This window comes from Lutjanus erythropterus, chromosome 10 (assembly GCF_056507025.1).
Source record: "Lutjanus erythropterus isolate fLutEry1 chromosome 10, fLutEry1.hap2, whole genome shotgun sequence".
Taxonomy (NCBI): Eukaryota; Metazoa; Chordata; class Actinopteri; order Lutjaniformes; family Lutjanidae; genus Lutjanus; species Lutjanus erythropterus.
Genome location: NC_139326.1, coordinates 35,231,431 through 35,257,509, shown reverse-complemented (window position 1 = coordinate 35,257,509; position 26,079 = coordinate 35,231,431). Strand labels below are relative to the sequence as shown.

The window sequence follows — 26,079 nt, the reverse complement described above, 5'->3', positions numbered from 1 at the left end:
CATGAGCCCCATATATATAATTGCCAAAGAAATGTGGATCCACAATATGGCATTATAACAGTAAAAATACATCAAATCCTAAAAATATGCAATCAATCCTAAGTGTAAGATTTTATGAGTATAATATTTTGTGAATTAATGTTAAGATCATAAGAGAGACACCACAAACACATTTACAATTCCTTTTATGTGAAAACCTAAGTGGCAATAAAAAACAATTCTGACTAAAATGATTAAGAGCAGGACAGAGGTGCTCCCACGATTCAAAACTGCAATCCTGCAAACATGAGAATCAGTTTCATGATTATTTTTTAACTGAGCTGATGAGTTTAAAAACAGGATTTTATAAATGAAGCACTTGGTGATTAAACTAAAATTTTTAACCCAGATTTTTCCACTTTTGTTCTATTCACAACAAAATCCAAGTTGTTGTTAATAAAAATACCATGTATGTAATAAAACCAGATCTCCTATGTGAGGCAAAGCATAAGGCTTGTTTCGTAGTCAGAAATGGGCGGTCTGTGAGTCCTGGCGTGTGTGAGCTTTAAAAACATTCAACCAATGAATTAGTTTAAAAAGAGCTTGTGACTAAACCTCCTACCTCCATTGGATAGTCAAACTGTTGGCAAAACCTGGTAGCTCCACCCCGTCTCCATCCTTAATACATTTAAGTGCAAGTTAGCCTCAAGCCCTCAAAGCTTTCTGTTTAAATTATTTTTAAAAAATACCAGACCCTGTTTTGGACATACAAGATTTCTGCCTGACAGCAACAATATCATACCCCTCTCTTTCCCAAGTGTGTTGGTTATCATTGTCCAATAAAGGCAAAATGCCCTCAAAAACCCAAACATGATCTATTTTTCCAGTCAGTGGATCAGTGTGAAAATGATTTGCCTTACAGTTTGAAATCTAAATTAGAAAAACAAACAGCTACTCTAAAGGTCTGTACCTTTCTGACAATCATGATATTGTGGTATGAACTTTTGAAAACGTAGCTGAGGCCACGGGTCTGACACCTCCATTATTACACATCATTACTTGATGGTTTTTGTGCTGCAGGTGCTGGTCTTCTCTGAGTCCCTGGTCCCCACAGTGAGGAAGGCTCTCTGTGACCCTCTGGAGGAGGTCCGCGAGGCTGCAGCCAAAACCTTCGAGCAGCTTCACGCAACCATCGGTCACCAGGCGCTGGACGACATCCTGCCTACCCTGCTCAAACAGCTGGTGAGGGGCCGAGGACACAAATGCAGATCAGATGGTGTTCAAAAGTTTTTAGTCTTGCTTTTAATACACTGCCGTCTTTTCTCAGGATGACGAGGAGACGGCTGAGTTCGCTTTGGACGGCCTGAAGCAAGTGATGGCTGTAAAGAGTCGCTCCGTGCTGCCTTACCTGGTTCCAAAGGTAAAGTGTCACGGTCAGGCTTTCCTTTTTTTAATGCCTTGTTTTTGTGTCTGACTGTATCTGACTAAAGCGGTTGTCCTCTGTGGTTGTATCAGCTGACTGCTCCTCCTGTAAACACCCGTGTGCTGGCCTTCCTGTCCGCTGTGGCTGGAGACGCTCTGACACGCCATCTAGGGGTCATCCTACCCGCCCTGCTCTCCTCCCTCAAAGAAAAGCTGGGAACAGAGGATGAAGCACAGGTAATAGCCATCAAGTTGATTTATTAATCACGTTTAAAAACAACAAACATTGACCAAAAAACTGTTAAGTTCCTTCTTTAAAAAAATAAACTTTTGTTAGGGTTTTTTTGTATTTTGATATTATGTTTTCTTTTAACATTTTTTAAATAAAATCTAATCTAAATATATATTGAAAACAATATATGGCCTAATATGGAGCCCTGTGGTACTCAAGCTCTCACAAGCTATAATCTCCATGGCTACTGTTGTAATTGAGATATTTGACTTTTCTTAAAACTAACCATAAACTCCATGTTTGCTTCAGGAGCTGTGCAGCTGTCAGACAGTGATCCTCTCCGTGGAGGATGAAGTCGGCCAGCGGATCATCATTGAGGACCTGCTGGAGGCCACGCGGGGCACTGACCCCGGCCTCAGACAGGCCGCCGTCACCATCCTCAACGCCTACTTCGCCCGCACCCGCCTGGACTACAGCGCCCACACTCGCACCCTGCTGTCAGGACTCATCCGCCTCCTCAACGACTCCAACCCAGAGGTCCTGTCTCAGAGCTGGGACACCATCAACTCCATCACCAAGGTGTGTTGACGTGCAGATGAAAGTAAAGACAGCTTGACGCTGTAGTTTACAGAGCAGTGCTTTGATTATTTCATGAATGAAAACATAAAAATGGCCTGTTTGTTTTTCTTGTATAGAAACTGGATGCAAGCAGCCAGCTCGCTCTGATTGATGACCTGCATCGAGACATCAGATCAGCAGCTGCAGACGTTAAGGGTCAGCACCTGCCTGGTTTCTGTCTGCCCAAGAAGGTAACAAGGCTCCTCTTGACGCAGTAAACAACATGGTGGTTGTGTTCTTGAATTTCTGGCTCTTACACAACACTCTTTGAGCTCCTGCATTGTAAAATGGTTTGAAGTTGCAGCTAATGTCACTGCAAATTGTGTAGATTGTTCACAAACATGTTACTTTAATTTGTATTGAGTTTACGCTCTGGACAGTACATGATTAGATAAAGCAACACATCACCAAACATTACAACACTGAACAAATACAACAAAAACATTTGTCAGCAGCAGTACAGACACACACACATTATTGTTCTCAGTTATTCCACCACGTAACAGTTCAGTTACTTTTTGGCATCATGTTTAATGTAGTTCTTATCAAACATATCGCCTTTAATTTTTAGTTGGTGCGTCAGCTTTTCCATTGAATAGATGTCCCAGACAATCTCAAATCATTGTTTTCGCCCTGGAGGCTCAGCTTTATACCAGTTTCTCATTATTGCTTTTTTTACTGGCTGAAAGCAGAATTTTTGCCAGATATCTATCTTGTCTTTGTGCTGCGTCCTCAATCCAGAATTCCCTCTTTACATCACAGCACAGTTGTTTGGAACAGCATACCTGGTAATTCCTTTATAGTTGCATTTATATTATTCCAAAATGCATATAGGTATAGATGGCCCTCCAGGTGTGCAACATCTCTGCTAACACAGCAGTCACTTCACTTTATTGCTGGACAGGAATATTTAAAGGATGACACATGATTGTATGTTCAGTGATTGTAATGAAAGTCCTCTCAAAAATCATTTGAAATTTAATTTATGTCGTTCCCATGAAGAAGCTATTCATCTTTTGTTGTGTAATACTTGTGTCTCAATTTAGGATTGCAAATGTATGCGAGTTAATTATGGCTTATGCCTGTTTAGTAACACACTTGATCAACAACACTTTTTGACAGTTGATTGATTGTTCAAGTCCCTTATAAACCAAAAATACCCACTGATTCTGTAAGTCCTTTATAAAGTACAAATACCAAATACACAGCTTCAAAATGTGATGATTTGCTGCTCCTCTCTGGTTTATATCATTGTACATTTAATGTCTTTTGGTTTTTGACTGCTAGGCAGAAAAAAGGGAGCATATCTAAGATGTCACTATAATGAGCACAATTTTCTGACATGTTGTAGACGTAGCAATTAAGCTGTTAATCACAGGACATTAAACAGTAATGAAAATAATTGTTTGTTGCAGCCCTGTTCATAATGTGGTGTAATTTTCTTTCTTTGTTTCCGCAGGGTGTGACCTGTATCCTGCCTGTCCTGAGAGAAGGCGTCCTCACCGGCAGCCCTGAGCAGAAAGAAGAGGCAGCTAAAGCATTAGGAGGGGTCATCAAACTGACTTCCCCCGAGGCTCTGCGGCCCTCCGTCGTCAACATCACTGGACCGCTCATTCGTATCTTGGGAGACCGCTTTGCCTGGACAGTGAAGACCGCTCTGCTGGAGACTCTCACCCTGCTGCTGGCAAAGGTCTGTAGCTGCATTTCCCCATGGGATGTGATTTCTCTCTGCAGTTGATCACATTCTCAGTCCCAGTGTGTGGGTCTAACCTCTGGACCGTGTTCCTCCTCCAGGTGGGCATCGCCCTGAAGCCTTTCTTGCCTCAGCTGCAGACCACCTTCCTGAAGGCCCTGCAGGACTCGAGCCGTGCGGTGAGGCTGAGGGCTGCCGAGGCTCTGGGTCAACTGGTGTCCATCCACACCAAGGTGGACCCACTGTTCACCGAGCAGCTCTCTGCCATCCGCAACGCTGAGGACTCTGGAGTCAGGTAAGTACTCATACAACTGACTAACACTTTTATCTTTAGTTAGAGGAGACTTAAACAGATTGCCCTGCCAGCTGCTGATCTAATCAAACTGTTTTTGGAAACAGGATGATTTAACCTTTATTATCACACAGCATCAGACAGACAACCGCATTATAAACCATATTTGAATTGTTGTTAATGTAGTCTTGAAATAGATTTTGTAACTAAACTATATTTAAAAACATGATTGTAATTTGAGTGAAACAAGTGATCAGAACACACTTGAGCTGTATTTCCACTGCATGCTACACTGAGTCAAATAGAGGCAAGATGTGTTTTTTTTAGCATCAAGTACTTTTCTCGATTTCATTTTCCACTGCAGCCAGGATCCGCTCAATATAGGCAGGATTCTCCAGCAGATCGTCACAGTGATACCGGTTGAAACTGTCATGACGTCATCTTCAGTGCAACAGAAACTCACAGGAACAATGGAAGATATCCTTCCCTTTCGAGATACTTTCATTGTCACTCAAACAGGGGAACATCTGCACTGCGTCAAACAACCACGGGTGGTTTTGCAGGCTGCCGTTTTTTTCAAATCTGGGTTGAGTGAATAAAAAAAATTTCAGTCACAATTTGCAGCCAGCGTGCAGGATGTCTGTGTCAGACAAGTAAGATTCTCTGACCTGTCAGTGGTCTTAAGTTGTTTCACTCTGCCGTTGAGCACCAGCTCTATTTGCTCTGAACCTCGTTAGACGTGATACTAAAAATAGTTCAAGGTACTATCCAATAGGTAACCAAAAACACTGAGTTGAGCCGTACCAAGCAGTGGAAACATGGCATTGTTGAGATGTGTAGCACTGCTATACAGAAACTTACAGGGAAAATTTAAATTTTCAATTTGATGAGAATCCTAGAACAAACCATACGGTCCAAAGATAAGTCTGATAAGGTGTCAAGGTGAATAAAGAAGACAGAATGTCTTTGTGTATATATTTCAGACTTTTCTCTTTTCACTTTGTTTATTTTGTTTTTTTTTCTTGTGAAATAATGCCTACCTTCACCTCTTCAACCCTCTGAGAATCTTTCAAATTAAACAATCTGAGAAGAAATACACTTTTTTGTTAAATCATGCAACCATAATGAAGCAGACACTATACTGATCAATAGCACAAAAAGGCTGTGAAACAGTGGTCTGAAGGATGTGTGCAAGAAGCTGACCTATGTGTCAACTTACTGGGGAAAAAAAACATTGCAGATATGAAAAGCATTAAGATCAATGAAAAGTGTGGGTGGTATGTGAGAAATGGTCAAAAGCAAAGACAAGGAAGCACGTCTCAGAAAGAAGCGCACCACAAAAACAATATATCAAACAGACCAGAAATAATTTGTTTGATCTGACATTTGTCATAAGATGTTCTGAACTGGAGGCCATTTTCAAGCTTTTCCACCTCCTTCCAGCTGTGGTGATATATATGCTTGAAATAATTAAGCTCTATTTCATTTTTTCATCCCATTAAATCAGATGTTATTTTGCTATTAACAACTAAAATTGTATTTTGTAATTGAATTCTACAGAAGGGTGACAAATTAAAGGAAAACACTTAAATTATTACAGTAATGCAGTTACATTTTCAAGCAGTTTCAAGCAAAGTCGAGTGTTTTCGAGGACTCCCAGCACTCATAAGAACCCTGAATATTACTGGATGAGTTTATATATCAGTATCGACATATGTCGGCTCATAACTAACATTACAGGTCCGTGCAGAAATTCCAGATTTGTGGTTATTGAAAATAGTGTCATCATTATATGATTTGTTCACCAGAGAGCATTGACAGGTTTATTTTACAAATGTGAATTGTCCTGTGTAGTACACACAGCTGTTTTATTAAAAAAACAAATTGAAGGGATTAAATATGTTAATAATAATATATTGTTATTTAGTTATTTATTTTTAAAAATGAATCTCAACCAATATGTTGTTATCAGATTTTTAAATTCTCAAATCTAAATATTGGTATCTGCTTCAGAAATCAAGTTTTAGTAGGGCTCTATTCTCACCAAGTCATAAACTTGAAGAAGTAGGTTCTGTAGTATGGTTCTGTTTGATGGTATGTTCAGGGTATCCAGTTCTCGTTCTCATGCTTGTGTTGTGCTCTCCACCCCTCTCACAGGGAGACTATGCTCCAAGCCTTAAGGTTCGTCATCCAGGGGGCCGGGTCAAAGGTGGACCCAACCATCCGCAAGAACATCACCACCACATTACTAGGCATGCTGGGACATGATGAGGTATGACAGGGGGAGCAGATGCCTTGCAGCAGCAAGTAGAGCTGAGGAGGTTCCTTTTAATCTGTGGCAACACGCATGTCTGTTCCACCCCAGGGCCTGTAAACACTGAATACATTATATAGTTACTGATTAAATACAGTGCAAAGGTATAAAAACTCAGAAGCTGTTTCACAGAAAATTGTTCAGTCGCGTAGTTTCCTTTGTGATCACAGTAGAAAAACGGAAGTCAAGCAGAGAGGATGTGGTTTTCTAAAAATGTGGTTTTGAGCCTCCATGTCAGTTTGACAATAAATGACTGTCAACCTGTTTCTGTCTGGCTGTCTGTGTGCACGCACAAAGGATGCAACACGCATGGCCTCAGCCGGCTGTGTTGGTGAGCTGTGTGCCTTCCTGTCTGAGGAGGAGCTGAAGAGTGTGCTACTTCAGCATGTCTTGGGTTGGTATTTATATGCAGAATTGTTGTCATTATGTTTATATGTTTTGGTTATCTAATTTAAAGAGATAGTTTGGATTATTTGAATTGGGGTTGTATGAGGCACTCAGTAGTCGGTGTATTAGCTACAGTAGATGTTGGTTGGCAGGCCTCCAGTTGGGAGAAGCAGAGAGGAGTACCAGCATGGGGGTAATGTACTGCTGTGGACAGGGTTAGCAACAAAAGATGTTCTAGCCACCAAAAAAATCAATGTCAGTTGATCCTTTTTCAATGGGAAGATGCCTTATATAGCCAAATATTGCTCTCACTGATTAAACCAGACTTCTTTGGCTAAATCCTCAGTTTTACCTCGCGGAACACAGGAGTTACTAAACTGCCACTTCTTCAATCTGTTAGCTTGCTTGTGTTATTGTGTGACTGCGCAGAATCCAAACTAACCTTTTAAAACACCAAAGTCACATATTAACACAAACAAACCAACAGATTAAGGCAGCGGTAGAGCAGAAACTCCTGTGTTCTGGCATGTTAAGTTACTGATTTTGCCAATGAAGTCTGGTGGCTTTGAAGAGAACAACCGGCTTATAAAACAGCAATTTCCTGCCAGGAAAGGCTAACTGGCTGTAAGGTAAAGTGATGAAAATATTCTAAAAATAGTGAACCCTTATACTGAAACTGTTTTTTGAGGGGCTAGGTGGCTTAAAAATGGAGGCACCATCTACTGTAGCTAATACGCTAGCTATGGAGAAGTACCTCATAGAACCCCACCTCAAATAATCCAAACTATCTTTTTAATGTCATCAGTCTAATTTATAATTATTACATCAGTTGACTTGGACTTTTTATCAGTATGTTCATACTAACACATCTAATTATATATGTCTCATGATGTATGTTTTTCCTTCCCTTTAGCGGACGTGTCTGGTGTCGACTGGATGGTGCGTCATGGTCGTAGCTTGGCCCTGGCCATCGCTGTCAAGTCTGCTCCTGAGAAGCTCTGTGCGAAGGAATACTGTGATACTGTGACTGAGACAATTTTGGCCAATGCCACTGCTGACAGGGTGAGGACAAAGTTTGTTTTGCACTTGTGCATGTATTTGTCCTGTCTCTCAGGAGCTGATTCACATTGCATTGCAACAGTTTCGTTGCTGGAGTCTTGTTGTTACAGTATTGTCGCCAAACAACCAGCAGAGTCTCTGGGAAGTCACTACTGTCAGCCAAGAAATAGTCAGAAAATGTCAAACTGCTCATTTAAGTGGGAGAAAAATAACAGTTAAATCCCTGGTTGTACAAATGAATGGACTGTAGTCTAATGGGATGTCAACTTATCTGTCTGAACACTGGCCTTCCTCTAATTTTGTCACACTGACATAAAGAAAATGAGTCCTGCAGACTGTAGATTAATGCACCATCCAATGTAAGATCCATTCATAAATAAAACAAATCATTATGTACCCATTTTTTCCTTTCTCAATGACAAATAATCTATAAACTTACCTTTAAGGTACAGTATATAACATAATTAATATAGGTTATGGCCCCATATTTTGTATTGCTCCCTTAATTTCATTCCAGTTTCCCTTGTGTTTCAGTATATTTTGTGATTCTGCTCTTCTTCCAGATCCCCATTGCCACCAGTGGGATCAGAGCGATGGGATTCTTGATGAGGCATCATCTGAGAACTGAGGGAGTCAGTAGTGTTTCCCAGCGCATCATCACACAGTTTGTCAAGGTAAAGTAGGAACTGTTTCATCCAGCTGATAATCACAGACTGTTTACTTCACTTTTCAAGTGAGGAAGTGAGTTTCAATAAGTTGCGTATTGCCAATATGGGAGTGGTGTTATCTGTAGGACTTATACTGTAGAGCAACCTATCAACATTCATTTATATTCTACAAACATATGCAATAATGGGTTTTTTTTTGGTGTGTGTGTAAAGTATTGCTAGTAGAGCAAACCTACAGATCATTCTCACCAAACTCTGCAGTTCAGCTCTGCAAACTCAGCTTTTATCCTGTTTTCCTGTCTTTAAGTTCATTGTTTTGATATTACAGCCCTTAATGTTACTGTTTTGGGTTAGTCTCACCCTTATTAGTGCAATTTTCAGTAGCAGCAGACAGATTTTTTTTTTTGATGAAAAAGTTCAGAGAGACAAAGATAGTCGTTATTGAACATAAGGGAGAATTTAGCAGTGGAAGAACAAGATATATCCTCAGGAGCTGGTGGAGACCGAAACAGATCTAAAATGAGAATATTCATCAGGTGGCCAGTAACACTTGAACTGAATGCAGATATTGCTCCATGTTTGCTGATGTAAAGAAGCATCTTTTTGCCACCCCAAATCAATCAACTGGATGATAATATGCCAGTGTTGTGTAACTTGTGGAGTATAGAATACATAAAAGCATCAGATGGTAGTTAAGTCCAGCTGCCAAGGCCATATCACACAGAAACCCATTTCTGCCAATGCAGTGGGGGACAAAAGATCCTGCACGTCATTAAAATGAGAAAGTTTGGAAAGAATAATTTCTTGGTACCCCAATATAATATCCTAGTATTCCAGAATAATGTCTTAGTATCCAAGTCACTATTTTGAGAAGGTTTGTCATTATTTTGGGATACTACACCGTTATTTTGAGTTTTATGTTCTCAATATTTTTTTGATTAACATGCTCAATTAACATGCTTAATAAAAAAGCATACATAAACAAATGCACAAGTCATTTTTAGAAAAAAAAATCTCATTCTTTTGAGATACTCAGTATTTTAGACACTAAGTCATTATTTTGTGAGACTGGCTCATTATTTTGAGATACTAAACTATTATTTCAGGAAAGATTTTCAATATAATGACTTAATAGGATGGGTTTTTTTTCATCACATTGGCAGAAATGGGCTTCCATAATATCCAGTCCATTCAAGTCCAGCTGAGTTGCTGAAATCCTGAGAACTTGAGTCAAATATCACTCATAAATTATTAATTTCACAATCCATCAACTAAACTCTCCTTATGAATGCTGATATCAGACTGATAGATATCAGACACCAAGTAACTGTAACTGAAGACTGAAGGCCACAACCCAGTGTGTATAGTAGAATGAATACTGTGATAAGTACCTGCTTCAACAGTGTGTCGTAGATGGAGGTTTTGTGTTGTGACATCTTGTTGTCTGTGTGACCTTACAGTGTCTTCAGAATCAGTCCAGTGACATCAGACTGGTGTCAGAGCGGGTGCTGTGGTGGGTGTTCAGAGACCCAATGACGCCCTCCTTGGATGTCAACCTCATTAAGCCTCTGCTGAAGAGCCTGCTGGACAACACCAAGGACAAGAACACCAGCGTCAGAGCTCAGAGCGAACACACCATCGTCAACCTGCTACAGCTCCGCCAGGGAGAGGAGACCATGCAGGTCAGACTAGACACCCTCAGCTGTACTTCACATATGTATACAAGATAAATATCGAGTGTTTTTCAGTTTTTTTGACTTTCTGCTCTTTCTGCAATTCAGGGTATTACTGCCATTCTGGACACTGCGAGTAACGACCTACTGTCAGAGTGTCACCGCCGGTCCTTGAAGAAAATCGCCAGCCTGCCAGACTCCAATGAAGAGATTGATGACACCATCCTTACGTGATGGAGCAGGACTGAGCTCTGAAAATGATTTCTGCAGATCCCCACTGTATAACCCCAGACACGCTCACCACACATGCCCATGTTGCCCTTTCATGGACCTAGGCTGAGATGGGTAGTGTTTTCCCCAACAAATTACTTCTTTCTTTTTTCTTTCTCACTTTGCATCATTCTTTTAGCGGCACTAAAGCCCAATTTATGAATTCTTTTTTTAATTTTATCTCATAGAGTGCAGGTTATTCTCCTGTACTCAACTATATATGGCCAATTCCGTTTTGATGTTTCAGTGTTTTGCTACTTATTTTTCCAAAATGATTTCAAGCATTCAAGATGCCGCTGTAATGAAACAATACCCCTAACTTTAACTTTTATTTGGACTTTGTGTGTGAGAGTTGTTTGGGGGCAAAGCAACCTCCTATAAGAATAAAAATCATTCTTATGTCAGTGATGCGGTTGTAAAAAGGCAATACAAAATAAAAAGATCTTGATTTCATAATGTAGTGTGTGAAATGTTGGAAAGCTGTTATCTTCAGGATGAGGTCTGGGGGTCAAAGCCTGTTTTCTGCAAAATAGCTCAAATTCTTGGGCCAGTTTCATTCAAGACTCTTAAAACCTTGGTCCCATCTCGTGAACCAGCGTACAGTTTTGAGCAGAACGATTCTAATCATGGATGTGTCATCAGTAGAGGGCATTGCACAGTGCAAAACAACCTGGAGAATATGACACACCCACTATGGTTCCCAACTTTTCGGGTACTGAACCAATAGTTTGGTGGAAACGCTCAAAAAACAAGGGTCCAAAATGAACTATTTTGTCCACTGGCCAAATGGCTAGTCAGGGAATGTTTGAATTTTACCATTCACTCACTTGATTATTTATTTTTGGATGTTGAGTAAAGCAAATCTACCAGTCTCTTGCATATTTTCCCATTATTTGGCTGATGATGTGCTAATTTTGGTCCCTGCTCAGAGTAGGCCTTTTCCACCATGGAAACAACATGCAACTGGCCTCGTTCTGGTTCAAGCACCTAATTTTGAACGGTTATGACCATTTCCATCAAAAACAAACTGGTTCGGAACTTTTAAAGTTGGTTACCAGCTGAAATCAGAACATTGTAGGTTTTCCTTGGGAACCAAAGTGGGCGTGTCATATTCTTCAGGATGTTGTGCGTTATGCAAGGCCCTCTGTTGTTGACATCCTTGATTACAATGGTTCACCTTGAAACTGTTGGAAATGTGGGCTGGTTCAATCAATAACACAAAGATTCCAAGGATCTTGAACGGAACTGATTCAAGAAATGGAGCTTATTTGGTTTAAAAGGGCCTATTGAACCAGAACAGGGCCAGCTCCATGTTGGTGGAAAGGGCCTATGAGATTTTCACACATTTTACCTCCACAGATTTCTATGCACACTACCTGCTGGCATTTTTTTCAGATGTCAGTACATGTAAGGAATTATATGCAGACAAACCACATAAATGCAGGGCCATTGTGACCATTGCAGCCCCCCTGGAGTGTTACCTTTGCTGTTTTAAGCCCCCCATCTTGTTATGGGTTCTAAAAGCACCATCACCATTGGAGTGATCCTGAAGGAAAGGTTTCAAATGTATTTTATACACGATTCAGCCACAACCTAAAAACCACCTGCCTAGTATTTTAACATTAGGCCACCTTCTTCCATTGCTTCATCGTCGAGTTTTGATGCTCATGTACCCATTGAAGGTGCTTTCAGCAGGGGACGGGGCCAGCATGGCCACCCTGCACAGCAAGCTGCAATGCACAGTGTGTTCTTGCACCTCTCTATCATAGCCAGCATTAACTTTTTCCATGAGATTGGACTAGACAGGCTAGCCTTCGCTCCCCATCCCAATCAATGAGCTTTGGGCACCCATGACCCTGTTGCTTTCTTGGACCATTTTGGGTTAATCCTAACCACACATACCAAGAACAACCCACAAGACCTGCTGGTTTGGAGATGATGTAACCCAGTCGTCTAACCATCACAGTCTGGCCATTGTAAAGTTGCCCTGATCTTTACATTTGCTATTTTTTCTGCTTCCAACACATCAACTTCAAGCACTGACTGTTCACCTACTATCTGATATATCTCACTGGCTGACAGATGCTATTTGTAATGAAATGATCAATATTATTCACTTAACCAGTCAGAGGTTTTAATGTTGTGGCTAATCATTTTTTATGTAGGGGCACTGTGAGGAATTGTAGCCCTGTCACCTTCCTATATGAAGTCCCCCCATTTTGTTTTGGGCCCTAAAAGCACCATCATCACTGGAGTGACCCTGAAGGAAAAGGTTTCAAATGTTTTTGATGTTGCTTGGACATATTAACCATTTTCTTTGTGGCACCAGTAATGTAATAAATGTTGTTAGAGCGATGGAGTGAGTTTGCCATATCACAGAGTTGGTGGGTATCAGTGTATATATATAGTGTAATTTATGTTGTCTAGATTATTTTTAAAGAAATGTGAATGATCCTGCCATTTACTGGACCCTGCTTGTAGTTGTTGTGGCACACCGACTCTCCTGCCCTTCTCGTAGCATGAGTGTGGTGTTCATGAATGGGATGGGACGGCTGTGCTGTAGCCGGAGCCTGCGCAGTGAGGCCGGCTCGCTCAGAGTTGGGTGCAGCAGCTCCACCAGAGAAGGAAGCGGAGTTTCCGGCTGTTTGCAGCGGAGGGAGAGGATTGCTGACGCCGCGAAACCCCGAGAAAAACGCCGCCGGCTCGGGGGGGCTAACACTTTGTAGCATCGGTAGTGGACGTTTTTTTTAAATCAGGGGTTCTGGGGGCTGGAGAATTTTTTTACGAGCCGAGGGGGTCGGACAGCAAAGCGAGCGAAGAAGCGGCACAAGGCGGGGGTGAGCCACCAGCTACCGGCATGGCCAGGGACTACGATTACCTCTTCAAGCTGCTCATCATCGGTGACAGCGGTAAGCCGACGCCGGGGATGCGGGACGGGAAGTGGGCCCAGCTGTGTTTTTTTTACAAGGGGAGAGGAGGAAATGCAAGTCCTCATACGCAGTGTACTACTATCATGCGTTTATAACGTATTAGTTTATATTTTGTTCATGCAGAATGATTGGTGAAATGTACACATCCGCCATATTTGTGTGGCGGTGACAGGGCGGAGGTTGTGTGTCTGTCCGGGCTGGGCATGTCAGCCGATCAGGCCGGATATCGCCTCCAGATCTCTCGAAGATTTTCTAGCCTTATCCTCACATATGAGAACACACTTGTTTTAGCTCCGCAGCAAAACACACACCGTAAGCCCAATAACTGCACAGGGGTTCCCATGTTTCTTTAATTTGGCCTCTAGTTTGTCTCTCATGTTAGCTGTGTTAGCTAGCTGGAAGTTTGGTTATGTAGCTAACGCTAACTGTTAGCTAACGTTAGCTGACAAGCTAATATTCAAACAAGTTGGGGGTCTGTCTGCATGAGCTAAAAATAGCTTCTCATGTTTGCCCTACATTGTTAAGTCAACTAAGTAATGTTAAGTTGTTGAAATGCGTTTTGTTATTTAGCTAGCTGGCTAGCATGATAGTGCTAGCTGCTTAATAGTGGAGGAATGCTGCACTGCAGTCTGGTTTGCATCCAGCCAAAGTATAGTGAAGTGAGACTAACAAAGTGGTTAATATCATCTGTAGTATCACTTAATAAAGTAACTACATCTGTCAGCCAAGATGCGGAGGTTTACACACGACTGACTATGTGATTATCTTAGCTGTGTTTAGCTACTTAATTAATTATTTATTTAAAGGGACAGTTCACCCCAAAATCAAAAATACATGTTTCCTCTGGCTTGTAGAGCTTAAGCAGAAGGTTTCAATTTGGGCAATGGGTTTCCCCAGGGGAGGTCCAAACTAGGGCTACACAACTAATCGCAATTGCAATAAAATCACAATATGGCCAAGTGCAATATCCAAATTGCAGAACCAGAACCAAATTAGCACTATAATGAAGTACTGTAGTATTGCATAGAGGACCTGGCCTAAATATCTTGTTCTCCAGATAAAAGAAAACATGTTTGCTTGATAAAGACCTCATATCACATCACCACATTTGTAGTAGATTTTTCAGTGAACATGAAAATTGTTACGCAAAACTGATCATTTTTATGCTATTTATCAAAAAGAGATCACATAGAATATCCTAAAGATGTATTATTTGGTTAAAGACAGAGTTTAGGGATACAGTTTTGGGCAGTGTTACTGTTTTTCCCACTTCCCCAGAGCCAGAAACTAATAAATGCCTTTGGACAGACCTTTTTTGATGTATTTGGTGTAGTCTTAAGAGTCTGGTTTAATTGTTGAGTGTCTGTGAGATCAAATAGCATAAGAATGATCCCCTATACAACCAAGAATTAACCGAAACTAAGAAAGCAAGCTGGGGGGCGGGGGTTGCCTTTTTCAAGCTTTCTCTCTGGAAAGGCTCACAGTCTCAGACTTTGAAAATCCCTGTAGATTGATTTGGTGTGGTGTGAGAACTAGATAGCACTCCGCTTGTGGTGCTGGTTATTGTGAGTAGTTTCATGTAGGATCTGTTTTCTTTCTACCAAACTACACTTGCTGTCACCACGCAGAGGGAACTGTGCATCTACTTATGGAGGAGAGATCACAGCTTAGCCGAGGAGGATGGCATTAATGTTTACATCCCACGCTCTCACAGTGCTTTCATTTGTGAGTAGATGCACGCTTCCTTCTGTGCGGTGATATGGTTGTCGTATAGTAGAAAGAAAATAGTTCCTACATGAAACTGCTCACAACAAAGTCTGTTGATTATCTTGACTAACAGGGTCAGGATTTTTTCAGATGTGTAAAACAATCTAGACGATAAATAGCATTATCTGTTCACCAAGATGCTCAGGTTCAAAACTACTAACTATAACTGGTTATGTTATTTGTGTTTAGCTTCTTTACTATTTATTTGTTGGTAAAACTCATGGCACACAACATCACAAAACAGATGTATCAATCTGCATACAACTGATTGCAAGACCGCTCCTCTTTTATCTGTCCGTTAGAGTGAAAACTTTTTAATGCGGCTCCACCCTGCGGGACTTCTTTGTGGGGCAATGATCTTTGCATTCATTGACAGCCCCGATCCTGGCACTACCCCATCAGCTGTCTGCTCACAGTAGAGGGCAAGGCAGCACAGCAAGCCCTTCACTGCCACTCACACACAGAGACCAGTGTCCCCCCTCAGCTGCAGCATGGACGTACAACTGTCTTTCGTGCTGCACAGAGATTATATCGGAAAGGATGCTCTGACCTCTGCCCCTCCTTGGCTGCTGAGAGTCAGACATTCCACACGCTGGATCCTCCTCACTTAGCTGGACTTGTTCAGCCTCTGGCCTGTCACAGTGGGACATGCACATGAAGTATCTGCTCATGGAGAGTAGGTTGACACAAGCTCAGTTGTGTTAACTATATTCACAAGTTCTAGGCCTTGAAAGGTGAAAATGTAAATGTCAAGAAGGGTTTTACACTGTAAGGAATTTAAAGTCTGATGGAGATGTTAGTTTTTTGGCTAGACAGCAGGAAGGCAAAGAATATTAAAGCTTCAAAAAGATGATGATCTCTTGCCTGCTTTGAAGCTTCGGTTATTGTTTGTTTGAACAAAACTGTGTAGAGTGGAGCCCACAGGAACCTGAGAGCTTTTATGTTGGGACCAATCAAACATGAGATGACAATAACACAATAGGTAGGCTAAGTCACGGGGCCTGTAGGTTGAGTCCCACCCTAGGCTGCCGGGCAGCAGAGTCACTTCCTAACTTCCAGCTAAAACCTGACAAGTGATCTGTTGAAGATACAAAACCTGTCCATCTCATGTGTCTTCATATTTTATTCCCACTCCTCCTCTCCCTCTGCTTTCTCCTCTCCTGTCATCTGTTATTTATTCCTAAAAGTTTTTTATTATGCACGATAATTTTAGGATCCCAGATAAATATATTTGTTCCATTTGATGTCTTACCTCTGTGGGTTTGACGCAAGCCTTTGCAGCTGCTGTTGTTTGTTCTGTTGCATTGAGTAAGCCTCTGTAGGTTCAACTTAAGCCTCATCAAAATGTTTTACGTCAACATGTAGGGAGCAACCTTTATTACCTCAAATCCCTCACCCTGTAGGCTGTGCAACGGGTACAACTTTGTCTGTAGATCTTGAAGAACTAAATCTTTAGGTACACAAGGGTTAGAATGACTGTTCAGGGCGACGTCTTGTTTTCGGTTTTCAGCCATCATGTGGTCACGACTCTTGGTTATTTATTAGAAACCAAAACTCCATGGAGGGCTTGTCATTTTGTGTTGCACAGAACCTACCAAACACTCAACATGTTTGTTCTCAGAAAATCTGAAAGCTTTAATTCAAATATTTTAAAGAATGTGCCCTTTTCTCTTATGTTGGAAACCTGTCATGCTCAAAACCTCATCCTGTGCTTGTGTTTCTTCCTCAGGAGTGGGGAAGAGCAGTCTCCTCCTGCGATTTGCAGACAACACATTTTCAGGTAAGTTTGTCAGAAATAGATGCATCAATATTTTTTCAATACCACTTGTTTAAAGCAATACAGTAACCATTAATCACAGTTAGGGAAGCACAATATTAACCAGCCCATCATCTGTATTGGCAGATAAAGGCTTTAAAATGAAATGTCGGCCATGTGTGAAAGAGCCAGATCACATTCCTTCAACACTGGCCCGGAGCTGTTGTCCTGATCATTATGATGAATTTGTAAAGATCAAAGAGAAAAACTTTGATTGACTGATTATATTTTATGTCCACATCTGCTTGTGGGTCGTTGTGATTAGAGCTACAAGGATTAATTGAGTAATCTATTATTAATGGACTTAAATTAATTGCCAACTGCTTTGATAATCGATTAATCATTTTGAGTCACTTTTTGATATAAAATGTCCAAACTCTAATTTCAGCGTCTTAGAAATGTGAATATTTTCTGGGGATTTTTTTGTCTTCTATGACAGAAAAAATGAATATTGTAATGTTGTGGTCAAAAAAGACATCTGAGGGCATAATCTTGGGCTTTAGGAAACACTGATTGACATTTTTCTCCATTTCCTGACATTCTGTGGATAAAACAACTAATTGATTAATTGAGATTATGAAAATAAACATTAGTTGCAGCCCTAATCATGCTAATAGTTGGCATAATAATATTCTAATTCCACCATGAGAGAGATGTGAGGTTCTCTGCAATAAGGTGAAAAAAAATATGTGCATATTTTGGTATCTGCAAGCAGCTAAAATGATTTGGAAGATATTGGCAAAAATCAAATAGCATGCAGCCCTAATCACAGTATCAAAAGTCCAGAAGCTACTAATAAATGATCTCAGTTCAGTTCAGTTCAGTCTTTATTGTCCTGCTTGAAACTTAGCTTGCAGCAAAACCAGAAAGTGTTCCATGACTTTCTGTACCAGCACTGTGTGAAGATTGGTTATAAAAGAGAAGGATATTTTTCTTTTTTGTTTTCCTAAAACTTTTTCTTTCTTTTTGCCGTGATATCCAAAGATACAAGTATCAAAGTTTTGACTTCCGGTATCATGATAGATCTGTTTTCAGGTCTGTGGTTCAACCTTTTACCCACAGTAGCGTCATTTCAAAACTTTGCTGTTGTTGGTCATTAACACGATTTTGTGTCATTGTGTGTGTTTGCAGGTAGCTATATCACCACAATCGGCGTGGACTTTAAGATCCGGACAGTGGAAATCAATGGGGAGAAGGTGAAGCTACAGATCTGGGATACAGCAGGGCAGGAGCGCTTCCGTACCATCACCTCCACGTGAGTACATGTCACACGCACATTTACATGGGGCTTTCAGGTGAAGCCCGTCATTTTCATTTCAGAAGTTGAATCTGAAACCAACAACATGTCTTTGTGGTCCTCAGATTAGAGTATTATTTGAGGAAGCAGTTTGTCGACAACTAAAATGAGTCGGTGCTGCAGCTCTGTGAAACTGGGTGGAATTCCCCACAGATCCTAATTACAGATGTGAGAGGGAGGCTCCTGGCCTCGTACTGGAGGGCTACATGATGGCGAGGGCTGGGCGTCTTTAGCCTCTTTTGCTTGTAGTTCGTGCTACACTGATGTAGCATCCATGCAGCTGTGCGTTCACGCCGTTCTAGAGCAGAGTCTCAACACCTTGTTTAAGTATTCGTTTCATCTTTTTATTTACAACAGACCAAAAACCACCAAGTATTGTTTGTTTACTTTAGCCTTCAGCCTGATGTACCTTATGTGTCTGTGGAATGGGACTCTGTTGCAGCAGAAAAACTATTAAAACACAGTTATATAAGCCTAATGTCACTCTCTCCAAACCAACTAAACTCCTGCTGCTGGTTTACCGCTGCCAATAATAACAAGTAACAGATTAAGACAGCAGTAGAACAGCAACTCTCTTGTTCTGCAAGGTAAAATTATTGATTTCACACATGGAGTTTGGCTGGTTTGATTTGAAGTCTTCAAACTAGGGACATGCAGCTGGAATGCGCTGTAGGTAATTTACTGATTTTTGATAAGTACCTCATGCAACCCAACATCAGATAACCTGAACTATCCCTTTAATAGAGGATGGATTTAAGTTTTATGGTATAGACATAAGCTATGTCACGCTACACAGCCAATACTTGTTTGTAGGACTAATTGTTGCTTTTGGGCTGCCCAGGTGAATGTTGATGATGATAATAAAAAGATACAAGAACGCTAGTTTTATCCTTTAAATCCAGGACTCAAACTCACTGGATTTTCTCACGCTGGCATCCAGGCTTTAATCAGCCCACATTATTATTATGTTGTGTTGCAACACAAGATCAGTGGTTCCCACTGGTAAGAAATACAGATGTGAAACATGTGTCCAGCACAAGCTCTGTGAGCTAGATCTGCTAAATCTTAATTTTTATTACTATCTGTTCAGTTTTGCCTCAGCTGAGTCACAACACAAATCCAGCAGCTGCTCGCTCCTCGTGAATGGAAACACTTTCCCTGTCAGATGGGCAAGCTTTCAAAAAAACACTGCATCATTTGCCTCGACTCCTGCGGCTCACAGCACAGCAAGAAAGAATAAAACTGGATTACATCACATTTGTGTGAGCTCTTAATGGGTCAGTGGAAGACAGAGCAGTAGTTGTTACCCTCCAGGTGACGGTTTCTGCATCTGTGGCCAAGAAGAGCTAGTTAATGCAAAATGAATGTGATCTTCAAATATTTAAAATGTTTTCAGGGGGACGTTTTTGACATTAAATTGTATCCATAATGAATGCTGTTACAACGTTGTAACCCCTACTACTCCTCCTAAAACTACTACTTACAATAGTAGTAGTAGTAGTGGTAGTTGTATGTCCCTGTTACTCTTGATAAAACGTTTACCCAGGGAATAATTCTCTAGCAGAAAACTGTTAATACTAGCTCTGTTTCTAGCACAATGTATCACAGATTGTAGCGGAATTTTAAGTAAACTGGCAAAAGAAAATGTGAACCATTCATTACTGTTCTGCGATTATTAGGAGCTGGTTTATCAAGATAAGCAGTAGGTAGTAGAAGTAAATTTTGTTCTTGATCATTGGCACTAATCACAGTCACAATTTCAGTCAAAATAATCGCAATTTGAGTTTTGTTTTTTTGTTTTTTTTGCCATATTGCACAGCTTGTGAGGAAAAACACTGATAAAACCAACGTAATGGCCAATAAAATAAAATAAAACAAGGAGCTGAAAGATGCCTTAAAGCTCTGTAGAGCTGAGAGGAGCTGCAGCGCTGGGGGATAATTTTCTGCGTTTGTTACTATGAGTGACCGCTTTCACATGACACACTCTGCTGATCCATTGTTAATATGAAAATATTTATTATTAGCAGCTTTAAAGCAGTCTTCCTGTTAGCTGCACCTCATTGACTATACTGCAGTAGGATTGCTGCTACTGTTGTTGTCTGTCCTCTTTACCTGAGTGTCCCTCGGTGTGTCTGACAGCCAATTACTCCTGTCTTCAGTGTCTCGCGCTAATGCCAGCCGTCAAACCCGTCATTTTTTTTCTTTGTAAATGCTCTGCTGAAATATGGTCTTGCCGTTCAATTACCATGCAATTTACACAGACTGGCTTGACATCAGAGTATAGAATTGACACCCAGTGTGTGATAAATGAGAGCTGTGCATAAATGTGCAGCTGCTCTCACTGTTTGAGGAGGCAGCGTCCAAGCAGCTCTGATAGAAACTACATTGATGTGACCTACAGCTCAGACTGCAGTCATCTGTTTGACTTTGAAGCAGACAGGGTTATTACACTGTCGCTTTTCCTGCCCATGAGAGTTCTGTCCTGAACAAGGTCAAGAGGGCATGTTTGATAGCTGTTATTATGTATAAGAACCACTGTAGTGAGGACGATCACAACACCAAACACATCTAGGAAACTTGAAATCCTCCGCAGTGCTGACGCCTCAGCCCCCGAGGAACATGACCGTCCTAGTTTGGAGCACGGCTGCCAGTCGTTCCGCAGAAATCCCTCCGCTGAGAAGGCTGCCCATTCTGGCTGATTGTTCACTGTGCTCCAGTATGAGTGGTGTGGTGCCTCATTAGGTCCTAAACGAATTTGCGGAGCTGGATCATGAGCAGAGATCTACTTAGTCCACTCGGACAGAGTGAGCCTGGGGTGGGAGCCATTTGTCAGAGCTTTGGGCTGTGTGCCTGTGGCTCACCACCGCTGCCATCAGCCTCACGCCCAAATCAAGACTTTTCAAGTCCCACCTTGGTTCTGGTCACTTCAGAGTTAATACAACACAAAACAATTTGAACTCATGCAAGAACCACTCGTATGTACAGATTTTCCCTCAGATACAAACACAATTTTACGAGTACCCCACACCTGTCATAAGAATCATGCATTTAGTTCTGCTGTTATCCAAACATAGGTTTTTCAGTAATGATTGCATATTTCATCAGTTTGAAGCAACTTAAAGTTTATCTAAATTATGTGAACATTATCCTGTTTGACTTTGTATTTTTAATTATAATATTTGAGCTTACCTACTGTCAGGTCTTATCTTCACATCTCTGCTCAGGGGAACACCCTCTGTTGCAATCTAATAAGTAAAATAAATATATGTTCAAATATCATGGCATACTTTTTGTCCATCTCTGTGAATGAGACTTTACCTTGACCACCTCCTCCTTTAAAGCCATTCTCATATTGAGCCATTTCTTCCTTATTTCAGTGACAGTCCGACCCTCAGGTAACACAGCATTAACAGTACTTGTCTTTCCTGTTCCTCTGCTTTAACTCCACAGTTAATGCTGTTGTAGTGACAGATCTTTCTTTATGGACCACTGAAAGCAGAACATAAGTGTCAGAACTCGTAAAGTTCTTCTTTTTACCACCATTTTCATGTATGAACACTCAATAACATATGGAGCAGAAAGCGTAGCCTTGTATTATTGGGGCGTTAATTATGCTAATTTACAACTCTCATGCATGTGCACTCAAATATGCACAGGCGGATCATTTGCAGTGTTATGAGGCCCAATGGCTTTATATGTATTTATAAAAAAGGAAGAATTAACACAACAAAATTAGAATTAACAAGCAGACAGGAAACAAGGTGCAAGAGAGATACAACAAATATCCCCAGCTGTACATGAACCAGGGTCGACTGGTGATGTGGTCAGCGCCACTGTTTGGGTTAGATTACTGTGAAATTTAGTTAGTTACTGATTACAAATTAGATTGGCAGTTTTTGAAAATAGTAACATAATTCATTGGATTACAAAAACATGTCTGAAACAAATCAAAATATTTTTGGATTGCTTCAGAATCAAACATCAAAAGTATTGCACCTTATACTAAAAACTGGATGCAGCCACAAAAATTTGAGTTCCACAAATACTTTTTTTTTTTCTTTTTAAACATATCAGAACATTTTCAATGCAAATAAAATGCAGCTCAATTTAGGAAACCTTTGTGTCATGAATTAATCAAGTGTTGTTTATCATTAAAAAGGTTTAATAGTTTGCCATATTTTAAAGATGAAATCAAAAATGTAATCAGGTTATCCTTGACAGTGTAACTATAATGTAATTACACATATTTTAACGTATTCTGACCAGATTTTATTTATTTATTTATTTTGTAATCTGATTACGTGATCCGTATTACATGTGATCCATTACTACCCATCCCTTGTCAACTCCTTAAACCTTTTGACTCCTTGTAGTGCTCCTTGATTTATGCTTTATGAGGGAGAAGTCCAGTTTATTAATGTTTTATCACCCTGTTTGTGCAGAGTTTTACTGCAGAAAAGGTGACTGCAGGTTGGGCCCCACATGCCTGCTGTGTGTGTGTTTGGTAGTTTATGGGTCACTATTCATGTGTACTGAGGGCACACACACACACACACACACACACACACACACACATCCACCCTGCTGTCTGGTGGCCCATTACTGCTGGACATTGGGGACATGCTCAGACAACACCGTATCCCCACGCTGTCACGCCAGACACACACACTGACACACATACACACACAGTAAGCCTGACAAAAGGCTCTTTGTGTTTGTTTGGTGAGTGTAGCCACACTGGGGATGCTCCCTCTGTTTGAAGCTTGGCTGCAGGTCTACAGTTGAACTGTCTGTCACATTCAGGTTCAGTCGTCCGTGCGGGACAGGTGCTGGTCTTACTTCTGTGTGCATTGCTCCTTTACTCAAGCAGTCACACACTCTGTGCTGATGTATTTCAGTGTTGCATTATTGCATCAGTCATTTAAATTGACTGTGCACTCACTTTAAGATAAAGTTCATTGACTCTGTTTAGACAGATGTCTTGGTAGAGAGCCAGATCTTCACTCTTGCTGAGGCATTGCTCATTTCATATAATTTTGCCACGATAGAGGATTTTTTCCTTTTACAGTATTAAGATGATTAAGTATTGTGTCTCCAAACTGTGATTTGTCTCTCCCTGCTGGACATCAGCACCAGTTACCTCAGTGGTTACCCCAACCTTTTAATCAGATGTACTTCCATGAAGTGCCCATTTGAATTGATTTGAATCAGTAATATCATTTAACAACTGATGATATAAAAGTCAATGTAATAGTGATACAATATTTTTTTGTACAATTGAATTGTCAGTGACTAGGCCAGGTTGCGTTTGTACTCCTATCACTTAGAAGTGTTAAAAGCTGGGCTCTTAAACCATGCGGTACTTTTAGCTACTATTTATCCATTACTTTTTACTGTGTATTTCTACTTTAAATCCATAACTTTTAGCCAGCTATTTATACCAGACCTGGGCAAAATACAGCCTGGGGGCCGGATGTGGCCCACTGAAAGGTTTCATGTGGCTCATAAAGCCAAGTTGGAAATGCCTTAAATTAAAAATCTAGGAAAGACAGTCATTGGCATTCTGCTTACCATTAAACGGTTATCAGTCCTTTATTTTGAAAGGGCTCAATGCTGTGTTCATTGGTAAAGATAATGAGCTGTATCTATTATGTTAAACTGTAACTGTATTCACTCAGTAGCAGCAAAACTAGAAGAACAACAACATAAACAACATGGATGTACAGCACTATCGTTGCAACCTGTATGCAGCATACATGAACATACTTTTAACTAACTGAACTTCTCTACTTGCTTGCTAAGTAATTTTCATGCTCTTGTAATCACAACATGGTGTTGAGGTTTTTTAGCTGACACTACACAAGAGTAACTTATTTTCATCAAATTGTAATTTCTAGTACTGACAGAGTTACCTAATGTCAAAGACTGACTGTGTCTCTCTCCCTCTGCATGTTCAGATACTACAGGGGAACGCATGGGGTCATAGTGGTATACGACGTCACGAGTGCCGAGTCCTTCGTCAACGTCAAACGATGGCTACATGAAATCAACCAGAACTGTGATGATGTGTGCCGAATATTAGGTGAGTGTGCCCCTTTCATTGTTCAGAAAGAGTCCTGGGACTGTTGTCACCTTGGCATCCTTTAGCTAAAAATAGACACCACCCTTGAATCAAGTGCACGCCTGTTAAATTTGCAGCCACTGTGAAGAATCGTTCCCGACTTTCCTTTGACTCAAGTCAATCGAGTCACCTTGGCGATATTTTCTATTTTCAGTGGGAAATAAAAATGATGACCCCAACTCAAAGGTGGTCGAGACGACTGACGCGCAGAAGTTTGCAGAGCAGATGGGGATCAACCTGTTTGAGACGAGTGCAAAAGAGAACATCAATGTTGAAGAGGTAACTCATTGTTTCTGTTGTTTCAGACTATTTGCAGACTGATGTGTTTGTGTGGAGCAGTATCTGGGACATGCCTGGTATGCAGAGCAGCTCAGCTGAAAGCTTGAATTATGCATCCTGTCTGAATGCTTTGTAATACCTGCTGATCAGTAGGCTGTCTCAGGCTGCTGAATGTGCACTGTCTTATTGTACAGCCCGTTCCTTAAAGCTAGAGTAGGTTTTGCTTTTTCTTAGATTGGTTTAAATTCTCTTTATATCCTGACAAATGCTCTGACAAAAAAAAGAAAAAAATCCAATATCTGTGTCTGTCACAGGCCTGTAATAAGCCCATCCAATCATTTCATAAGGCTCAAATGAAATCACAGTTAACAACAGCATTATTTTTGACTGGTTATACATGTCGGTCCATACGTTAGTTTGCATACACACACTCCAAAAATGAAGCTTGGTGTGGGAACATTTCCTCCAGAAAGGCAACAAAGTCAAATGTAAATTGTGTGATGCTACTCTTCAGTTCACTAATAGTACTAGTACAATGCTGTACCACATTAAGAACAAGTACTAGGCTACCATGTCCTAAGAAGGCTCACAGCCAAAGTTCATGTTGCTGCTAGAAAGCGTGATGTGCGATGTCAATGTGATGCTACTTGTAGAAGTTGAGGAATTCAAAGAGTCAACATCAGTTTGATCCAGAATGAGTTTTGCGATTGAAAGCGACTGTGACTAAGCATATTGAAAAAGTTAGCCCTGGCAGACTAGCTAGCTCTGATCGTCAACTGCTGGGCGGCTCTCACGAATAAAAGCTATAATAAGAACATCATTTTGTTTAGCTTTTTTGTTTGTTTGTTTCTTCTTAAAAATTAACCAGTTGGCTACCAGGTAATGGATGCCAGGCTAAGCAAAATTAACTGTAACTGACTTCCCTTTTCTCCTCCTGCATTGAAATTAAAAAAAGATCTGTTTACTTTTCTGTGCTGTGTTTCATGTTTGTAATGTGTCTGACTGATCACTGTGCTCTGTGTTCCTCCTGCAGATGTTCAACTGCATCACGGAGCTAGTGCTAAGAGCCAAGAAGGAGGTGCTCGCCAAGCAGCAGCAGCAGCAACAGAACGACGTGGTCAAACTCACCCGGAACAGTAAACGAAAGAAAAAGTGCTGCTAGCAAACTCGAAGCCATCCACGAAAGGCCGGCTGCGTCTTTTCTTCACACATGCATACACACAAGATGGGACTCAGAGCATCTAAATTAAAGAGCAGATAAA

At 40.8% G+C, this 26,079-nt stretch overlaps 2 protein-coding genes across 2 annotated transcripts in view; both read left to right on the top strand.

Moving 5' to 3' along the window:
• Positions 1–10,694, top strand: part of gcn1 (GCN1 activator of EIF2AK4) — a 34,540-nt gene extending 23,846 nt beyond the window's left edge. Inside the window, exons 45-57 of the mRNA XM_084729177.1 lie at positions 1,060–1,221; positions 1,307–1,399; positions 1,495–1,638; positions 1,943–2,212; positions 2,329–2,442; positions 3,711–3,941; positions 4,046–4,239; positions 6,394–6,508; positions 6,848–6,944; positions 7,851–7,999; positions 8,560–8,670; positions 10,125–10,346; positions 10,446–10,694. Of these exons, the coding sequence (XP_084585303.1) occupies positions 1,060–1,221; positions 1,307–1,399; positions 1,495–1,638; positions 1,943–2,212; positions 2,329–2,442; positions 3,711–3,941; positions 4,046–4,239; positions 6,394–6,508; positions 6,848–6,944; positions 7,851–7,999; positions 8,560–8,670; positions 10,125–10,346; positions 10,446–10,571 (2,028 nt within the window). The 3' untranslated portion in view covers positions 10,572–10,694. The remainder of the gene's footprint in view (positions 1–1,059; positions 1,222–1,306; positions 1,400–1,494; positions 1,639–1,942; positions 2,213–2,328; positions 2,443–3,710; positions 3,942–4,045; positions 4,240–6,393; positions 6,509–6,847; positions 6,945–7,850; positions 8,000–8,559; positions 8,671–10,124; positions 10,347–10,445) is intronic.
• Positions 10,695–13,196: 2,502 nt separating this feature from the next.
• Positions 13,197–26,079, top strand: rab35b (RAB35, member RAS oncogene family b). The gene is made up of 6 exons (XM_084729175.1): positions 13,197–13,516; positions 17,034–17,084; positions 18,252–18,375; positions 24,375–24,499; positions 24,693–24,817; positions 25,851–26,079. Exons 1-6 carry the CDS (start codon positions 13,465–13,467, stop codon positions 25,977–25,979), a joined length of 606 nt encoding a protein of 201 aa, XP_084585301.1. The 5' UTR covers positions 13,197–13,464; the 3' UTR covers positions 25,980–26,079.

Excerpts from the sequence above, each read along its gene's own strand:
- rab35b (XM_084729175.1), top strand. The coding sequence starts at position 13,465 with ATGGCCAGGGACTACGATTACCTCTTCAAGCTGCTCATCATCGGTGAC. Across the intron at positions 13,517-17,033 it reads GCTCATCATCGGTGACAGCG|GAGTGGGGAAGAGCAGTCTC; the intron begins GTAAGCCGACGC and ends TTTCTTCCTCAG. Across the intron at positions 17,085-18,251 it reads TGCAGACAACACATTTTCAG|GTAGCTATATCACCACAATC; the intron begins GTAAGTTTGTCA and ends GTGTGTTTGCAG.